The 17,013-nt window shown below is 45.0% G+C and overlaps 1 protein-coding gene and 1 long non-coding RNA gene across 2 annotated transcripts; both read right to left on the bottom strand.

Moving 5' to 3' along the window:
* Positions 1 to 568: 568 nt before the first annotated feature.
* On the bottom strand, positions 569 to 2,440 carry LOC135997832 (uncharacterized). The gene is made up of 3 exons (XR_010607485.1): positions 1,805 to 2,440; positions 1,220 to 1,287; positions 569 to 904 (listed from the first exon to the last, which is right to left on the bottom strand). It is a non-coding gene; the product is annotated as an uncharacterized LOC135997832 (long non-coding RNA).
* Positions 2,441 to 4,938: 2,498 nt separating this feature from the next.
* On the bottom strand, positions 4,939 to 16,630 carry CLSPN (claspin). Its single transcript, XM_065650673.1, has 25 exons — positions 16,604 to 16,630; positions 15,792 to 15,921; positions 14,784 to 15,247; positions 14,358 to 14,525; positions 13,926 to 14,015; positions 13,622 to 13,694; positions 13,420 to 13,528; positions 12,258 to 12,805; positions 11,818 to 12,009; positions 11,032 to 11,216; positions 10,515 to 10,717; positions 10,139 to 10,203; positions 9,558 to 9,763; positions 8,912 to 9,072; positions 8,589 to 8,815; positions 8,298 to 8,412; positions 7,820 to 7,901; positions 7,392 to 7,486; positions 6,809 to 6,973; positions 6,597 to 6,718; positions 6,360 to 6,487; positions 5,976 to 6,078; positions 5,752 to 5,834; positions 5,391 to 5,552; positions 4,939 to 5,182 (listed from the first exon to the last, which is right to left on the bottom strand). Exons 1-25 carry the CDS (start codon positions 16,628 to 16,630, stop codon positions 5,069 to 5,071), a joined length of 4,017 nt encoding a protein of 1,338 aa, XP_065506745.1. The 3' UTR covers positions 4,939 to 5,068.
* Positions 16,631 to 17,013: the final 383 nt, after the last annotated feature.

Genomic DNA, 17,013 nt, shown 5'->3' with positions numbered 1-17,013 from the left:
TGCTGGCTGCCGCGGCGGGTCGGGTCCCTGGGCTGCCCCCAGCCCCAGACAAAGAGCGTTGGCCCCCACGGCCCCCCGGCAGCTGGCGCGGGGGGACGTAATCCCACAAACGAGCTGCTGCGGGGGGCTCAGCGGGAGAGCAGGGGGACACGCCGCCGAGCCCCCGCCGCCCCTCTCCATCCCCGCTATTGACTGCCTAAACAGTTCTTTGGTGATTACAATGTAAATATAGCTTTTCATGGAGTAAAGGCCTTTTATGGGCTGCACACACACTTAACCACTTAACCCCGGCACAAAAAGAGCAGTGAATGAGCTGGTTAGAGGCTGCTCGTGCAGAAAAGCGGCCCCTGAATAGGATTTGGGGAGCTCTGTGTATCAATTGCTGCGCTCCGGGGGCCTCAATGGGGCTTCCCGCGTTCGAGCATGTGCCAAAGGGCTCGCGTGGGGATGGATGGAGCGTCAAAAAAAGAAAAAAAAAAAAAAAGAAAAAGAAGAAGAAGAAAAAAAGCATCTGCTTCTCCTTTATAAAACAATGATTTATTCATAGCGACTTGGGGAAGGGGCGGGGGGACACGGGGAAGTGCCAGAGTGATGCTCGCCCTGCTCCATGCCCGGGAGATGCTCGGGGTTGAGCACAGGGACCCCCGGGGACCCCGGACACCAGCAGGTCCCGTCCCCGCACCCGGGAAGGGGATGAGGAGCAGATCGAGTCCGGCTCTGGCCCTATTTTTAGGCCTGTGCAGCTGGAGGGATGAAAGGAGAGGGGAAGGCAGAGGAGCAGGAACGGGAACGAGAGACAAACAACGGCCCGGCAGATGTTGGGAGCGATGCTCTTCCCCCCGCAGGATGCGGCTCCTGGTGATGCTGGGTCTGATGGGGGCTTTTCTTCCTTCCTTTCTTTTCCCTTTCCAGCAAAAGGGGACGGGGCGACAAGTCAGGCTGGGGGCTGTTTGCAGCAGCACCTCGGGTGCCGTTATCAAACTTTGGGGCTCACGTTATCTCCTCTCCAAAGATCTCACACACTCACTGAGCCGCCCCACAACTGCCCCATCCAGCCTCACTAGGCTGGGGAGCAAGATGGAGAAAGGGAAAACTTTTTTTCGTTTCTCTAATCTGGTGTTTAGTTGCAAAAAATTGGGAAAAACGTGGCCTCGAGGATGCTGGGTGGCTGCAAGGACACGCGAACGCGTGCACGTCTTGCCCTCCAAAGGGAACACACCTCTCGGTTGCTGATCCTGCGGCACCACGTGCACGAACATCGTCAAATATTGAAAAATCACTGGGCCACTGTAAGGGAAGCAGCACAGAGTGTGTTGCGTGAGAACAGCCTTGAGGAGCAGGGAAAAAAACTTAGATAAAAATAAAATTAATCTCTTGCAAAGCTGTAAGATTTGCTTCTCACCCCTCCCCTCTGCTGCGCAATCTTTTATGGCATTTTCTTTAATTACAGCTGGTTTAGGTCTCTGCTGCCTGGAGAAGCATAGCTGGAGTTGGCCATAAATTTGGCTTCCGGATGATACGAGAGAAAATAATAACCCCCAAGGACTGAACATCTGTCCACACGGAGCACATGCAATGTTGTAATTAATATTAATGGCTAGTAAATATAGAGTGAGACTTGTGCTCTACAGGTCACCTAATAAACCCAGCCTTTGCACTATCAGTCCTATAAGGCTTTTTTTTCCCTCTCTCTGCTCTTGATTTTTGCTTCTCAGTGAGGAAAGCACTCACCTGTTAATAATAGTGGGCTCTTGTTTTCATTTTCCTATATTCTTATATAGTATTTCTATATTTTTTGGGTTACCTTCTCCATTTCAGTTAGGCTGGGGCCATTCCTGCCCGTTCCTGCTGCTCCGTCTTCTGCGTTTCCTTCTACGACAACGCAGAACCCAAACGAAAAGCAGCAGATGCTGCAAATGTCACCTGTGCTGTTCCAAAACCGAGCACGCGCTGGAGACATTTCCATGGGCCCAAACCTGAGAAAAGCCACCCCCGCTAACGAGGCGGGTAAAGAATTGTGACACGGCTGCTGGGGAGGACACTTGCCGGGGTGCCTGGGGGGCTTTTTGTCCTTTAACGCTCATGTCGGGTCTGGGACGACTGATGAAGGTTCCAGGACAGACGAGGTGCAGCCGCTCACACGAGCGGTGCACTGCAAACACACCGCACCGCAAACACACCGCACCGCAAACACACCGCACGCTTCTCGTGTGTCCACTCGGACAGAATTTTCCACATGCTGGAAATACAGATGATTTTAGCCTGGATCCATCTGGTTTCCCAAATAACCTGTCTGTTTGATAAATAACATAAATTAAATTAGACAAGACAAACAAATAGTTGTGGGGTTTTGTGTGTTTTGTTTTGTTTTTTTTTTCCTCGCTCCCTTTCAGTCTCTTGGCAAAAAGGGAAAAAAAAAAAAAAAAAGGGAAAAGAAAACATAATTCAGCGAGTACCTTGAGCCCCCGAGGAGGCGTGTGGTGGCGGAAGCTCCGATTCTGAACGTGTCTGCAATGCCAACCTTTCACACACACCCAGGGCCCTTCCTGACTCTGCTGCCAAGTTGTTCTTTAATTTCTTCACTGTCATTTATGTTCCTAAGAGCTCATTTTCTCTGCAAATCAGCAGGTGACATCACAGAGCTCCTCTCATGGAGGCTCCCGCAGTGCAGCCGAGGATCAGGTTTTATTCCTCCCGCCCCTCGTGCGGGTAGGGGAAACTGAGGCAGGGAGAGGGGCAGTTCTTACAGCTGCCCAACGGGGATGAAACCCCTGGTGTCTTACCAAGCTGCTGCCATTTTTGCGTCTCAGGCAAAGCCAAAACTGAACGTCACCAGCTGCAACTGCCAGGAGATCACCCAGGATGTGAGGAGTGGGGAGAAGCAGGGAGGGAAGGAGCTCAGAGCTCGTCCTCCAGCCCAGGACCCCCATTCCCACCCTGTCCCCCTTCCCTGTCACCAGCCGGGGCCAATCCCCCCTGCCAGACCCCTCCTGGCACCTCCAGCAGCAACCAGGGGGGCGGATTTTTCTCCCCGTTAGCACAGCAGCAGCATCTCAGTGCCAGGAGGGGCGAGCGGAATCGATAGGTGAAAATGAGAAGGCAAAACCGAGTTAATGTGCCAGACAGGAGGTGGGTGGGGGAGCCCTGGGGGGATGAAGAGGGGCTCAGTGAGCAGGGGCACCAGGGGGGGTCACCCCAAAGCCCAGCGGGGAATTTCCGGGGTGCAGCGCAGCGCTTACCAGCAGTATCCAGCAAACCCCGAGCTCCTGCAAGGTTCTAACAGAGGAAACATTTCCTCTGAACAACAGCAGCCAGAAATCTTCCCACTCTGAAGCATTTCAAATTATAAGCTCTTCAGGGCCAACAATATTTTTGCGCTCTTGGCTCTGGAACAAGCCAAATACATTTTGAAGGGAAAATTCTAAGGGGAAAAGCAAAACAAATGCCGTGGTTGTGGCTCGCAGATGCTGAGGAGAGGCCAGCGCGAGCACCAGGACAAAGCCACCCCTCCCAGGGTGCTCTCCGAGCCTTCTCATGCAAAAATATAGCAATTAGAGGTCTATATAAATTTAATCCTTTGCAATGCCAGAGAACATGGAAAACTGTAACAATTTCCTCTGAAGTCAAGAGTAGAGTTCAAGGTTTAATCATCCTTCCTGTCCCTTTTGCCAGAGGAAGAGCATTCTCTTGCTGCTCTCTAGTGGCAGCCGTTACTCACAAAATCGAGAAGATGCTGAAATTTTGCAGCTTTGAATGTTTTTGCCCAGTCAATCTGTGCTGAAGAAAAAAAAACCACCAAACAACCAACAACTAACACACATACACACAACTGAGTGAAACTAATTCCAACTACCTCCAAAATTAAAAACGTTTTATTGTAAAATTGCACTCCAGCTAGTACCATAATTCTTTATAAACATAATATACAGTAAAATATTTTACACGTGGCACACCAAGTGTATGCTTATGATGTTACAAAATGTACAGTTTAGAATAGTTCTCTGACAGAGTTGACAATCTAAGTAGGTGACATCGAGTCCCAGAAAGAGGTTTAATCTCACAGAGCTGGCCTGTCTTACCAGTACCCAGTCTCTAACACATTCAACGTGCAATCAGAAATGTCATGTATTCTGTCTTAAGTTCCTTTCACACTATTTAGAATACTTGTGAACGATGGCTCATTATCTAATTGCTGCATTCCAGAGAAGGCCTCTCACTACTGCTCACAAATGGATGGTTTCTCCTGGATGGACGCAGCTTGCATGAAAACAACGCAACAGATGATTTAAGAGTCTTTAGTAGGGGAAAACAAATCAAACAAGTCCCTCATCCAAACAACCAACCAGCCTGGACACATTTCTTTTTCCTCTCCCACATCTGTTATTCACATTCTTCCCTCTCCACACACCGACATTCATCTGGATGCATAAGAATATGAACGATAATAAAAAACATGGAAAGAAATCCTTATCATATTGCCTCATAAAAGACTGGGACTTTTTCAAAAGCATACATTTCAAATATAAATTAAAGCTCCTCAAAATGTCAAGCTAATAAATGCTTAACCTTAGAGAAAGACAGACATGGGGAGGAAAGCAGCGCTACCTTCATACTGCAAGTGTAAACAGCATGTCCCGGCACCGCTAACGCTGCCACCTTCTTCCCCAAAGCTGCAGAAATACCTTTGAGCTACCTGCAGTGTTTCTGCAGCACACCTGCCACACACACGGTGTTTTCAGGTGGAACCAGCACCACTGAAACACGCGAGATGCTGGGAGGACAGGGTTCCGTAGTGTGAGTTTCCTTAATGCCTGGGAAACACCAGGTTAGCGTTTCGTTCCAAACCAAGCACGGATTTTGTGCTCTCATTTGTCACGGAGCACTGAGAAAAAAAAACAAAGGGGAATAAACGAGACCATTGCCTGGAGATGCCTGGAACCTGTGAAAAAAGCGGCAGCAGAACGTACAGCGATTTGTTCGCCTTCCTGATGATCACTGGCAGATTTGCAAAACAAACCGCAACTGGCAAAAGACACGAGATAGAACCTCTGGCGCTAACCAGGGATATTCAGCTCTCCAGGTACTGGAATATGCTTCGGCTTTGACTCGTTTCCTCTGTGCTCTCCACCCTGGGCCGCTTGGCGAGAGATGTTATTGCTGCAGCAGGACCTCTTTTCTTCACCTGCAGGGGAGCAGGATACATTAGAATCCACAAAATCTCCACAAAGCTTAAATTCTGAATTACTGGAGAATTATTTGGTGCAAGAGCACATACTAGACAATCACAGAAAACACTTTAAGCAGCAATGCTCTTAACTACTTGGCAGTGCTTAGTGCCTGTACATTGAAATAATCTACACGTCAGCAGCACATTCCACACAAATCTTTACCTGAAGTTTTGATTTCTCCTTTGCCTCTTCACCCTTTTCTGGGGAAAGCGTGTGGAAGACAAAATTCCTTGAATTTCGAGGTGCGTTTGGATTCAGATCTGACATCGCTGCCAGTTTCTGAAGGACAGCTGTAGGTCTGTTCAAGAGAGACCCATTTTTGACCTGAAGAACAATGAAATGCTGTGTTAAACCACTCGCACAAACAAGACAGCTCTTTTATCAGTAGGTTACTCTTAACAGAAAAACTCCTCCCTACTAAAATGTTATTCACTCCCACACAAACCAGAAACGGCCAGAATCTGGGGTCAGTTGACCGAACAGACGCAGTTCGGAAATACCATTTTTCAGCCCCGTTCCTGACCTGGGCGTCACTGGTGGGTCTGAACGTCTCAAACGGGCTGCGGGGTAAGAGCGTTGTGTCTTGTACCACCACCGCTGGGCTGGCTGCAGACACAAAGCGGAACACGTCAGCCTCTGAACTTCATCGGAAATAATACAAATTTCATATCGAACTGAAGAACTTAGAATTGACAGCAGCCAACCTTTCTTGCTCTTGATTGTCACTTGAATAAAAAGTGAGCTTACCTTTTTTCTGCAGGGACTTGGCAGTTACTTTTTTTGCTAGTTTCATGAATTGGCTGTCTTCACCGATTTCTTCCTCCTCCTCCTGCTGTTTATTTTTTTCCTTCTGTAGCAGAGAGAAGGCACATTGTAAAATTGAAAACGTTCATATTAAGAAGGAACATTCCATTCGGTATTTTGAGTAGACAGAGTCCTTTCCTCTTCCTTCTGAATTAGCTCCTCTCTCTGTACAAAACTTGTAGAAGAGAAGGAGCAGAATTCACAATGAAAAATGAAGACATATTTATAAATTATATTTTTTCCAGAATTTAACTTCAGGAACTAACAATTTCACATCCAGCAATGGTAGAGACTGAGCAAGACGCCTTTCTTGAAGCTAATTAATACCTGCTCACGAAGCCACTGCTCTCGTTCAAAACGCTCTTTCCTCCATTTCACTTCTGTCTCGTCAAACTGTTCATTTTCATCATCATTATCTGAATCTCTCTGAAACAAGTCAACCTGTGAAGCATAATCTAGACAAAAAAAAAAGAGAAATAATTGGGTATCAATTTTTAAAAGAGGCATAAAATACAGACTAGTATATATACTATCCCATCTATTAAGCAGGGATCAGAAAGGCACCTATGTTTTTCCAGCGGAATCTCCTCGTCCTGCCAGGGCCGTCGCTGTGCAGGTCCCCGTCCAGCAGGTACCTTTCCTGGTACAAGCGTAACTGGCGCTTGTCGTCATCCAGCATCGCTTTCCTGCCGGCATGGGAGAGAGCAGGTTAGGCCAGCTTAGACCCCAGAGCCGCGGCTTCACATGCAAAAACATACACTAATACTGCCACTGACATGTGGAATTTCTGTATTTGATTTTCTAGTTCCACTTCATTAGGGAGCTCCTCGTCAATCATCTCTTCTTCGTATTCGTTCAGGTCTTCGCCATCATATTCATCCTCGCTTCCCACATCACTCCCAGACAGCTCTGCTTCATCTTCCATGAAATCCTGCAGTTTTCTGTAAAAGAATGTTAAAGAGTTCGGTTTGGTAGACCAATAATCACACAGACCTTCTGAAAGCAAGATTTCTCTTTTGACATAAAATTAACACCTATCCCAAATAAGAAGTGATGATTCATTTTTAATTTTTGAAAAGACTAAGTAATTTTGGTCAAAAAAACACCATGTTGCTGTCAGCCTGGCCTTTTGATTTCCACATACAATGGAAATTATAACGGAAATCCGCTATAGCTCAGCAGCAAAATAGTTAAATTCATGCAACCTGACAGCACCAAAGCAAAACAACAACCACCAGAGCCAACGCTGTATAAGCATTAGCTATTAATGCTGGGGAGGGAATAATAACAGACTAAATTTTTAGCACTGTTAATATTCTATTCTGTCTGGCAATCAAGATACAAAAAATATGTACTTACAGTTTTTTCTTCACACTCCATCTGTGTCTCAGCAGCTCCTCTTCTTCATCGCTAATTTCTACTTCTTCAGGATCACTGTGTCCACTTTTTTCATTCTGTCAAAGAGAAAGTTTTCAGAAATTAAGGGATTTCTGAAAGCGGATTGCTTTGTAAGGACAGCTTCTTCTGTTCTTCAATCAATAAGCACAGACTAAAACACCACAGGTTTTTCAGAGCATTTTCGACGCTAAGATGCCTTATCCAATTTATTATAATATTAAGTGGGCACTTTAAATGATCCAAGCACTGCTCTTCAAAATGTTTCAGTAACTTGTTCTGGAAATCACAATACTTTGCATTGATGGTTATATTAAAAAAAATCTAAGCAGATAAAGGGAGTTCTCATAGTCAGAATGCTGCAGCGGTTGCCTCGCTCCATCAGTTCATACCTCGTCACTGTCAAAGGCGTTGTCATCTGTTACAAGATGAAAATCACCAAATTCTTCTTGCTCCTCCTCATCTTCCTCTTCCCTATGGGAAAAGTGAATGAAAAAAATGCAAGTATCCAACTTCCACCTGGTATCGTTCCTGTAGTTTGGCAACAGCCCAGAACAGAACCCCGAAGTCCTACATTCTGACAATCTTTTCTCAGTTTGATGGCAGTTCTTCAACATTTCCTTCACTATCAGTGAAAGACAAAGAAGAATTTCCCTTCACAGTAGCTGTGGGAAACAGTACATGCTACCAGTTTGGAGTGATTGCTGAGCAGTCTGCAATATTCCTCTCCCTTCACCTCCAAAACAGGCCACGCTTTTGCTTACAGCACTTGGAATTGATGTCAAAGAAGAAAACACATTAAGAGTAAAACAAGACAAAACAAGCTTGTCACTACAAGCTTCTGCAAATTTTAGGAAGAATACTACTAACTTGTCTGTGGGAAAGGAGCCTGAACAAAGTGCCAGAGCTTCTGCCATCGGATCTTCTATGTCACTGTCTTTTTCTGCCTTGGAAGACACAGAAGATGCCCACGTTGGAGAACCTGCTACAAAAAGTAGTAAGATGGCAACTTAGGAGATAGAAATGACAGCCAGCATGCTAAAGTGTGAGAGCTCTCAGAAGTTCCATGTTCTGCATTAGTGCCCAGAACTAAATGGTTCCTTAGTGTAAAGCTTATAACTCAAGTAAGCAGCAAAGCTGACAACAGAATTCAGGACCTACTCTGAGACGTGAATTTTCCTGAGCAAAGATGAAGCAATTCTTCCATGTTCTGCTTTTTGTTGCTGCTGGTGTTTGGTGTGTGTTCAGCTTGACTGCTGAACTGCCCAGAACACAAGTCCAGCAATTCATCCATGTTGGCGTCCATCGCGTTCTCATCCATACTGGCCAGAGTCAGCTGGTGCTTTGAGGACTGGTATTTATTCCTGTGTTGTCCAACATTCAAGAACCTGAAAGAAAGGCTGTAGTTAGAAAAAGCTTGCTGATCTGTATGTCCTAGTTCTGTTAAAGGGCACAAACCACCATCCTTTACAACTACTACTTACCCATCTGCATCAAGCAGCTGGCTCTGAGTGTCATCTTCTAGAGAAAATTGAAACTGTGACTCCCCAGCCCCTGGAAATAAACTCTTCGGCTCAGGGGAGGCGTTATACAGGTCCTGGGAATCTTCTATGGGAAGAGAGGGCTCAGACGCCTTTCCTGAGCTCTAGCCAAAGGAATGCAAAAATATACAAGTTATTCATTTTGCAATTCTAGCAGCCAAAAGGAAGAACGGGATAAAACTATTTTAAAGGATTAACATGACGCAAGTGTCAAGTATGTCCCCACTGCCCTGATAAATCACAGGAGTTCACTGACATCAGACATTGTGTAGCCCACGTAACTACGCTTAAAAAAATATTTATGATGCACATATTTTAGATATCAAACCCAGATGACAGCATCTTTTCTTTGATGTTTTAGAATGTAAGTTTTTATCATGTCATTTTTATCGATTCCAATGTGGAGACATTTGAAACTCCAGGGACAGTTGGCTTTTCTGAAATCTTACTCGTACACAAGCACTTGGCTAGATGCTGCCTCTGGTATTATCTTTTTGATAGATATTACAGTCAGGACAAAACATACTTATTCACTACTGCTATTAACACAATTGTTAGTATGTGATGGGAACAGGACTGAGAACCTTACCTTGGAAGCCGAGCTGATAAAGCTTGTTTTGAAAAAACCTGGGGAAGGTGACCTGAAACCTCCTGCTGCAGATAAAAAGTTCCCTCCGCGTGACATCTGTTTGTTACAGGGTTGATAGGATGGAATCATGGAGCCGATCAGCTCAAAGCTGCTGTTATGGCTGTTGTCTTTTGCCAGCGTTGGCAGAGAAAATGAGTCATCATCCTCTGAAAAGAAAATAAATATTGAAATAGAGTGCACAACTTCTCTTTTGGTGATCCAGTAAAACCTCAAGATACTGTTCTGCAACACCAACGCCTTGCTAAGAATTCAATATTCTGTGCCCAGGCTGGATTTCATTCTTCACAGAGGCATATTGCACTTTTTTACTGAATTTCATCTTGATTTCTGACTGTTCCTGTATTTTTTCCAGTATCATTTTGAAGTTTATTTTCCCCTAGTTTTTTTCAAGCCCTCCCATTTCTTCCATCTATCTAAACTTCTATAGTCATACTGTACAACTATACAGATGATGAAATACCAAAAATATTGAATACCAAACCCAGACAGAAATGATAGCTACAATAATGGTTCTACTTTACCTAACTTGGTAGGTCCTTTGTCTGCAGCTTCTTCCATTTCAAGTTTCTCATCAGGAAGAGAATATCTGCAATTAATGACATAAAATGTATTTGCTAATATATACAAGATTAATTGCTATTTTCTGTCAAACCTAACTGCAAAAAACAAGGTAACATACAAAAATACATGTAATACGCTTTGATTAAGAAACAGATGATACCACTAAATAATTACAGTCATTAAGTTTTTTAAAGGAAATATATATGAATGCACATATAACTACTGGAACAAGACAGAAAAAAATACTTATAAAAAGTACTTTAAGTCAAAACATCTGAAAGTATTGATCAAATTTAAAATTGTCCAGGCACCATTTTTAAAACTTGGTTTATTTACCCCATTTTTGAGGAGCTGTCCTTAAAAAGCATCAATGTAGACTCTGTTGACGGTGGTTTGGGAACAGAATCACAGTGCCCAGGTTTCTCCAGCTTGTCCCCATCAACTGATTCTTTGTCGCTTTCTTTATCACCATCTTCAACTTGTTTCTCTTCTATATCTTCATTATCTTCCTCTGCTTCGCCAAGCAGAAATTCCACATTCTAAAAAGCATCCCCAAACATAGCAGATATGGTGATTATTGCTTTGATCCGTCAAATTCCTTGCATACTTCAAGAAAATATATGGAGGATGAAGCTGAGTGACATTCACTGTTCTTACACGCACCATTCCACTTTGAAGCAACCAACATAGGTGCTTGAAACTCGAACATGCTAACTGTAGCAATTTTTTAGCTTCTAGGAAGAATTCTTGGCAATTTTCCGAATATTAATAGTGTACAAAAGCCTAATTTCACTGAGGAGAGGCCACAGAATTGAGAAACTGGCTAGATTATGTAAAAATGTTGCATACAGACCTCATGATCACCTTCTTCCTCTTCCTCCGACTCATCCGTCATCTCTTCCTCCTCCTCCTCTTCATCTTCCTCCAACATTTCCTCGTTATCCAGTTTAAACAGCGCTTGCCGCTTCTGGCGTTCCTCCGTCCTGCGCAGCTTCATGGCCTCCTGGAGTTTCGCCTTCAGCGCCTGCAGCTTCTCACCTGGCCAGAAATGAACACGAGAATATCCGAGACGAACCACAGCGAATCCTTCACTTCATTGCCTTCAAGCATCCAACCCAACGTAACTACGCACTTTAAAAGGGAATTTAAAAATTACTTGGTTTGAATTTTTTTTTTTTTTAATTGATCTGCCAGCTGCGAGAGCTGCAGTTGGTTTCCAAGAGCTCGATTTAGAGAGAGCGCAGAGCCTCGTGAATTATCAAGATGCCTCATTATCCACCCAAGCAGCGCTCAGAATGCACACAGGGTCTGTCTCCGCCGCGCCTCTTGGGAACAAAAGCATCCAACTGCCAGGGGCAGACGCGCTACGACACATGAAATAATTAAAAAGCCGCTAAAAATAACGTGTGCCCATAGAACCAGATCTGACTAAGGCTGTTCTACACCGGCCAGTGCTATTTAAGAGGTTTATCGAGATTCTTTTGTAAAAACAGGGCTACCCGCTAGTGAGACCCTACTTTAGAGATGAAGATCCCTCGTGTGTGTTTTATCGGGCAGTGTGGGGAAAGGGAGAAATGAGAGAAAAAGCAGACAAAGTGTTTTCTGGTTCAACCATCGCTATTTCTCCTCCTGCACCCACCTGGCTTGGCGGGGCCGGTGTCGCCCAAGGTCTCCGCAGCCAACACCACGGGCACCACGTCAGCTCTCAGCTCCTCTTTGCCTTCGGACGTCGTCTCCTTACGAATAATGGGCATGTTTATGGTCCTTTCAGCTTTGGCTTTCGACGTTTGAAGAGTGTGCTTCAAGAAACGTTCTTTCAAGGCTTCTAATTCTTTAAAATACATATGAATTAAGTTTCAAAATGCAAATTAAATTCATTTGATAGCATTTAAAAGCATTGAGTGTTAAAGCTTTATCAAGAGTAGGTGATTTTTTGTCAAAGGAAAGAATCTGTGCGAGTAAGAGAACGCGCCTGACCGTTCTGTCACCCAAATGTCTCTCAGGGACTTTCCAGTCAAAGTCAGATGAACTCTGCTTACTCGGACAGCCCTGACAGGATGACAACAAGAAAAGCAATACCTTTATTTGATTCAGATTCATCGAGGTTAATGAAGGATTCATCACCAGAGCAGATCCTTGGCTTGATGGTCAGGTCTATTCCCAGTTCGCGGAGTTTCTCCAACTTGGATTTCCTCACTTTTTCAGGCTGTGCCACCGATCCAGCCCCCACTTGCCGACAGCTTTTTTCACATTCTGATTCTAGTGCCGTTTCATCTCTTTGCTCAAGGGCATCTCCTCCAGCTGCTGGAGGAATTTCATTCTCTTTTTGTTCCCCGCAATCAGCGCTTGGGAAGTCAGAGTGCTGCTGCTGTTCTGCGCTATTACCAGTCCCAATGGTGTGAGAATCATCGCTGTCGTCCCTGTGCTTTTCCGCACCGTTTTCTGCCAAGGTCTTCCCCACATCAACACGAGGCTCGTTTGCAGCAGATTCAACATCTCCACCAAGGCTCCTTTCTGGTTCATTAGCTGCTGGTTGATCACCTTCCGCTCGCCCATCTTTGCAATCCATGCTCACGTTCTTCGTGTCCGCAGATTCTTCATCTAGGGATAGCTGGTATTTAGTGGACCTAATGAAGGCAGAAAGAAATATATCAGCCGTGGCTGTTGTAGAAGGGGAGAAGAGGTTGAGAACAAACTCAGAGAGAAAGAAATAACTTTCTAGTTATTGTCATGAATGTGTAGGAAGAGGGGAAGAAGTCTTGAAAACTTCGTCTTGAGGAGATAAGGAAGCTGAAGCGTAGAGTGGTGTAGAGTTTGTACTAGTTGGTTACATTATCACAGTATAAAATTCCTGAGAGATTTTGTGACAACAGTAGCTGAAGTATTTCACTACACATCAGGCAAAAGAAGAAATAGCCCAAGTCCAATAGCCCAGTCTAAACCACATTAAAGTAACTTTGCATGAGCACGTTACTTCATCTGGGGAGCAGCACTGCCTCATGTTAACAGCGACACGCTCCAGGTGTTCACGGAATTAAAGAAGCCAAAGAAAGTTTCTTAATAAAACTTCCCAGCCCAAGCAACAGCTAAAATGAAACCAGAAATGGGATGTGACTGCACGCAGCACAGGCGCGTACATCATACAACGCCTGCAGCCTGCAAAAGTCTGCTTAGCCTCAAAAGCAAAACTGGGATATCCTTAGAATTTATGAAAAAATACAAGGAAGGTTTAAGTCCTTACTTCAGCAATGCCATCGCATTTCCTTGGCATATCGGTCGAGGTCTTCGCTTGAAGAAGTCATGAATGCTTTTGGTCTCAGGCACGTGATATGGGAGAGACACAGATGATTCTACCAGAGAAATGAGGTGAAAGAAAAACTAAAATGTCATCCGAGGCATGCATTTATTTTACTTGTATTTTATACAAAGAATTTAAGTTTTACCTCTAATAAGTCGTTGGGTCTCACTATGTAGTTGCTTAATGGCTTCTTTACTTAACCTTGCTGCTTTCCGCTCCTTAAGGAAAGAAAAGGAATCTGAAGTTAGAAAACAAAATATAGGACTCTATCTATACTTTCTAAACAGATTATTTTTCCCTTTTAAGCAGAAAGGAGCCAGAATAAAGCAGCCAGATTAAAAAAAAAAAAGATTAAAAATAGCAAATCAACAAAAACATTGGACAGTGTGCATACAAAAAACATTTGAGTCACTACAACAAACAACAGAGCTTTAAAAAGAATACTTCACCTTCCTTTTTGGTTCTTTTAATACAGGTTCCTCATTCTCATCATCAAATACACGTTTGTAGCCTTCTCCCTCAGAAAACCGTTCTTTGTTCTACAGTGCATCAAAAGAGATTCATTTATTTGTCTAGATACACAGACACTACCAAGGGCAAACAAAGCAAAGGGAAAAAATAATTGCACAAATCATCACTGGTCAGCAAAACCAGGAAATATTCTCATAAACCAACACAAATCCCGCATAATACTTATGGTAGATTTTCAAAGCTTCTACTGTAGCATTATCTTCACAACTTTCCAAACAACATCGCTCCATCCTTAAGAACAAAAAGCAGAGGAATATTCTCTCCTCTGTCACAGCAGTAGAAGCGCAACATGCTCAGGTACAATACTTCCCACTAATCACCAATAATCTTGCATCACTATCAAATGTTACCTTATATTCTTTTATTTTGTTTTTCACTGCCTCTCGTATTGATTCTATTGACTCTTCATCCTCTGGGGGGGAATCGTTTTCCTCTTCTAAGCCATTATCAAAAAGCTCTTTGTCATTGAGAAGACATCCGCTGTCATTAAACGGATACGTCTCGCCACCATCTACCTGCTTGCCATAAGAATAAAGTATTAGTGTGATTCATTCCAGATGCCATCTTTAATCCAGCTGCAACACCAATCGAAAACGTTTGTGCACGTAGCAAACCTCAAGGAACCCAAAAACTCAAACACTTTCCACCTGGGTTCCACACCTGCTACAGGAACGCAGGCACTGGGAGAGCCGAAGCACTGGAACATGACAACCACCTGCAGCAATAAATTTAACTTGGTGGAGAAAACATCTGTGATTTTGTGCCAAAATATATACCTCTGCTCTAGGCTTCTTTTCCTTTTTCAGCTCTTTAAGGGACTCAATTCTTCTCTCCTTCTCCTTTCTTCTTCTAGATTTTCCTACAGCTTTTTTTGCCGTCTCTTCTTCAAAATCCTCTTCATGTTGTTTATGTTTTCTGTACTTCTTCCCAGATTTTAGGGGTCTCTCTTCTTGCGGCTCATTCTCTAGCAAGCCAGACTTTTGGCTCGTTTCAAGGTTTTCAACCTGCAATTGGTCACCAGCGTCACTGTCATCACTATCTAGCAGACCCCGGCGAATCCGATGAGATTTCTTGTTCCTCTGAGTGGTAATATTCTCTTTTTCCTCCTCGTTTTCCTCGTCTCCACCCAATGCATCGTTCTGCACAAAAGAGCCACCATCCTCTCCATCTTCGCTCTCACTGTCTTGAAAGACCTTCTTGCTTTTTGCTTTTTTACGTACAAAAATCTCTTCCTCTGAATCTGACAAAACATATTAAAAGAAATTATGCATGCAATAGAGAGGAGATTTCCACAAGTTAATTAACAAACAGTCAAAGGTAAAATTACAAATCTGTTGAATTTTACAGATATCATCTATAGCAAATTAGCTTGCATTCATTTTCAAAATCCAGTTCTCCCTGTAGCACAATATATAATTGACCCAAATGGATGTTATAGGGTTTTAACCTTTAAAAAAAAAAAGGCAAACCAGAAAATCCTTTACCCATAGACAAGTGACTTGCCTTGGAATAATAAAAAAACCCACAGTAAGTAACTAAATATGTACATAAATTAAGCGAATCATAAAAAGACAGGAAATAAGCCATTAAGACACTCACATCCCACTTTTCCCTTTCTGTACCTCAAAAAAAAACCACCCCACGTGTCAGAGATTTACAAACGTCTACCCATGTTCTCAGCAACAAGAAAGGCAGTTTGGATTCATATAGGTCAAGCTATGTAAAAAGGTATTTATAAACAAGAAACGCGCTGCTCAGGGCAACACCCAGCACAACGCACCGACCTCTGTCCTCCAGCGCCGCTGTCCCCGGGGTGCAGTGCCCCGGAGAGGCCGTTTCGCAGCTGCCCTGCCCGCTGTCCGAGTCGCTGTCGGGGCTTTTCTGCGCCTCTGGATTCAAATCTTCTAACGGAAGCTACAAAGCAAAATCAAATTTTCCTCACTGTGATAAGCGTTGTTCACGTGGTAATGACTTTCAGCGTCTGGCTTCACTCCAGAAGCGCGGGTAACCCCTCGTACATGATTGATACACATCCATTGTCGTTATATTTTAAGAATTAACTGGTATTTATATAAAGTGAGATTACATCAACCTTTATTAGTATTTAAAGGTGAGTTTGCACGCGGAACAATCAGTATACGGACCAATCTCCAGTGATTATTATTCAAACCCATTAGAATGAAAAGGATAATTAGAAACATCAAACTTAATTCTCCCACATCTGCAGGTCGCCTAAATCAATTAAATTGGGACCCTTCCCGGCGTGCACCGCGCCCGCGCCCCCCAGCATGCACCGCGCGCACGGGGATAGGCCGCTGACAGCCTTCCCAGCATGCACCGCGGGCGCAAGGCGGAAGAACGGCCGCCAGGCACGCTGGGAAGTGTAGTCAGCACGGAGCGAGGCCGGTGACGGCGCGGTACTGCCCGGCCTCAGGGGCGGCCGAGGAGGCGCCGTTAGCACCGCCGCAGCCACCACCCTGCTCCCCGCTACCCTTCCCGACCCTCCGCCACACCACAGCCTGAGGAGATCCAAGGCCGCGAGCTGCCGCCGCCGCCGCCACCAGCCGGCTATGCAGAGCAGAACGACAAGGCTCACCTCAACAAGGGCCGCTGCCGCCGCCATGGCCCCGGCCGACACAGCCCGGCACAACCCCAGCGCTCCCGCCAGACAACCGCGTAGGAAACCGCTTCAAGTCTTCGCGCGCTGCCGCAGCCACGCCCAGCCCCGCAAACAGCCAACGGCTGCCCAGAGCTGCCCCGGAAGCCCCGCCTCTCGCCTCCATTGGGCTATTTTTTCCGCCTAGCCCCGCCCTCACCGCCTGACCCAATCATGACTCGCGCTTCGAGGCCACCCGCGCGCCTTATAAGGCCGCCCCTGTAGGAGCGCCCTCGTGTGGTTGGGGTGGTGCGGCTGCCGGGGGCGGGAAGCTGCTGGGGCGTTCGGCCTGGCCATGGCTCCGGTCGCCTGGTGGGCGTCAGCGGGTGTGCACAGCCCTCCCGGTGTGG

This window comes from Caloenas nicobarica, chromosome 23 (assembly GCF_036013445.1).
Source record: "Caloenas nicobarica isolate bCalNic1 chromosome 23, bCalNic1.hap1, whole genome shotgun sequence".
NCBI classification, from domain to species: Eukaryota; Metazoa; Chordata; class Aves; order Columbiformes; family Columbidae; genus Caloenas; species Caloenas nicobarica.
Note: the sequence above shows the minus strand (reverse complement) of the source record. Positions and strands in the feature narration are given on the sequence as shown.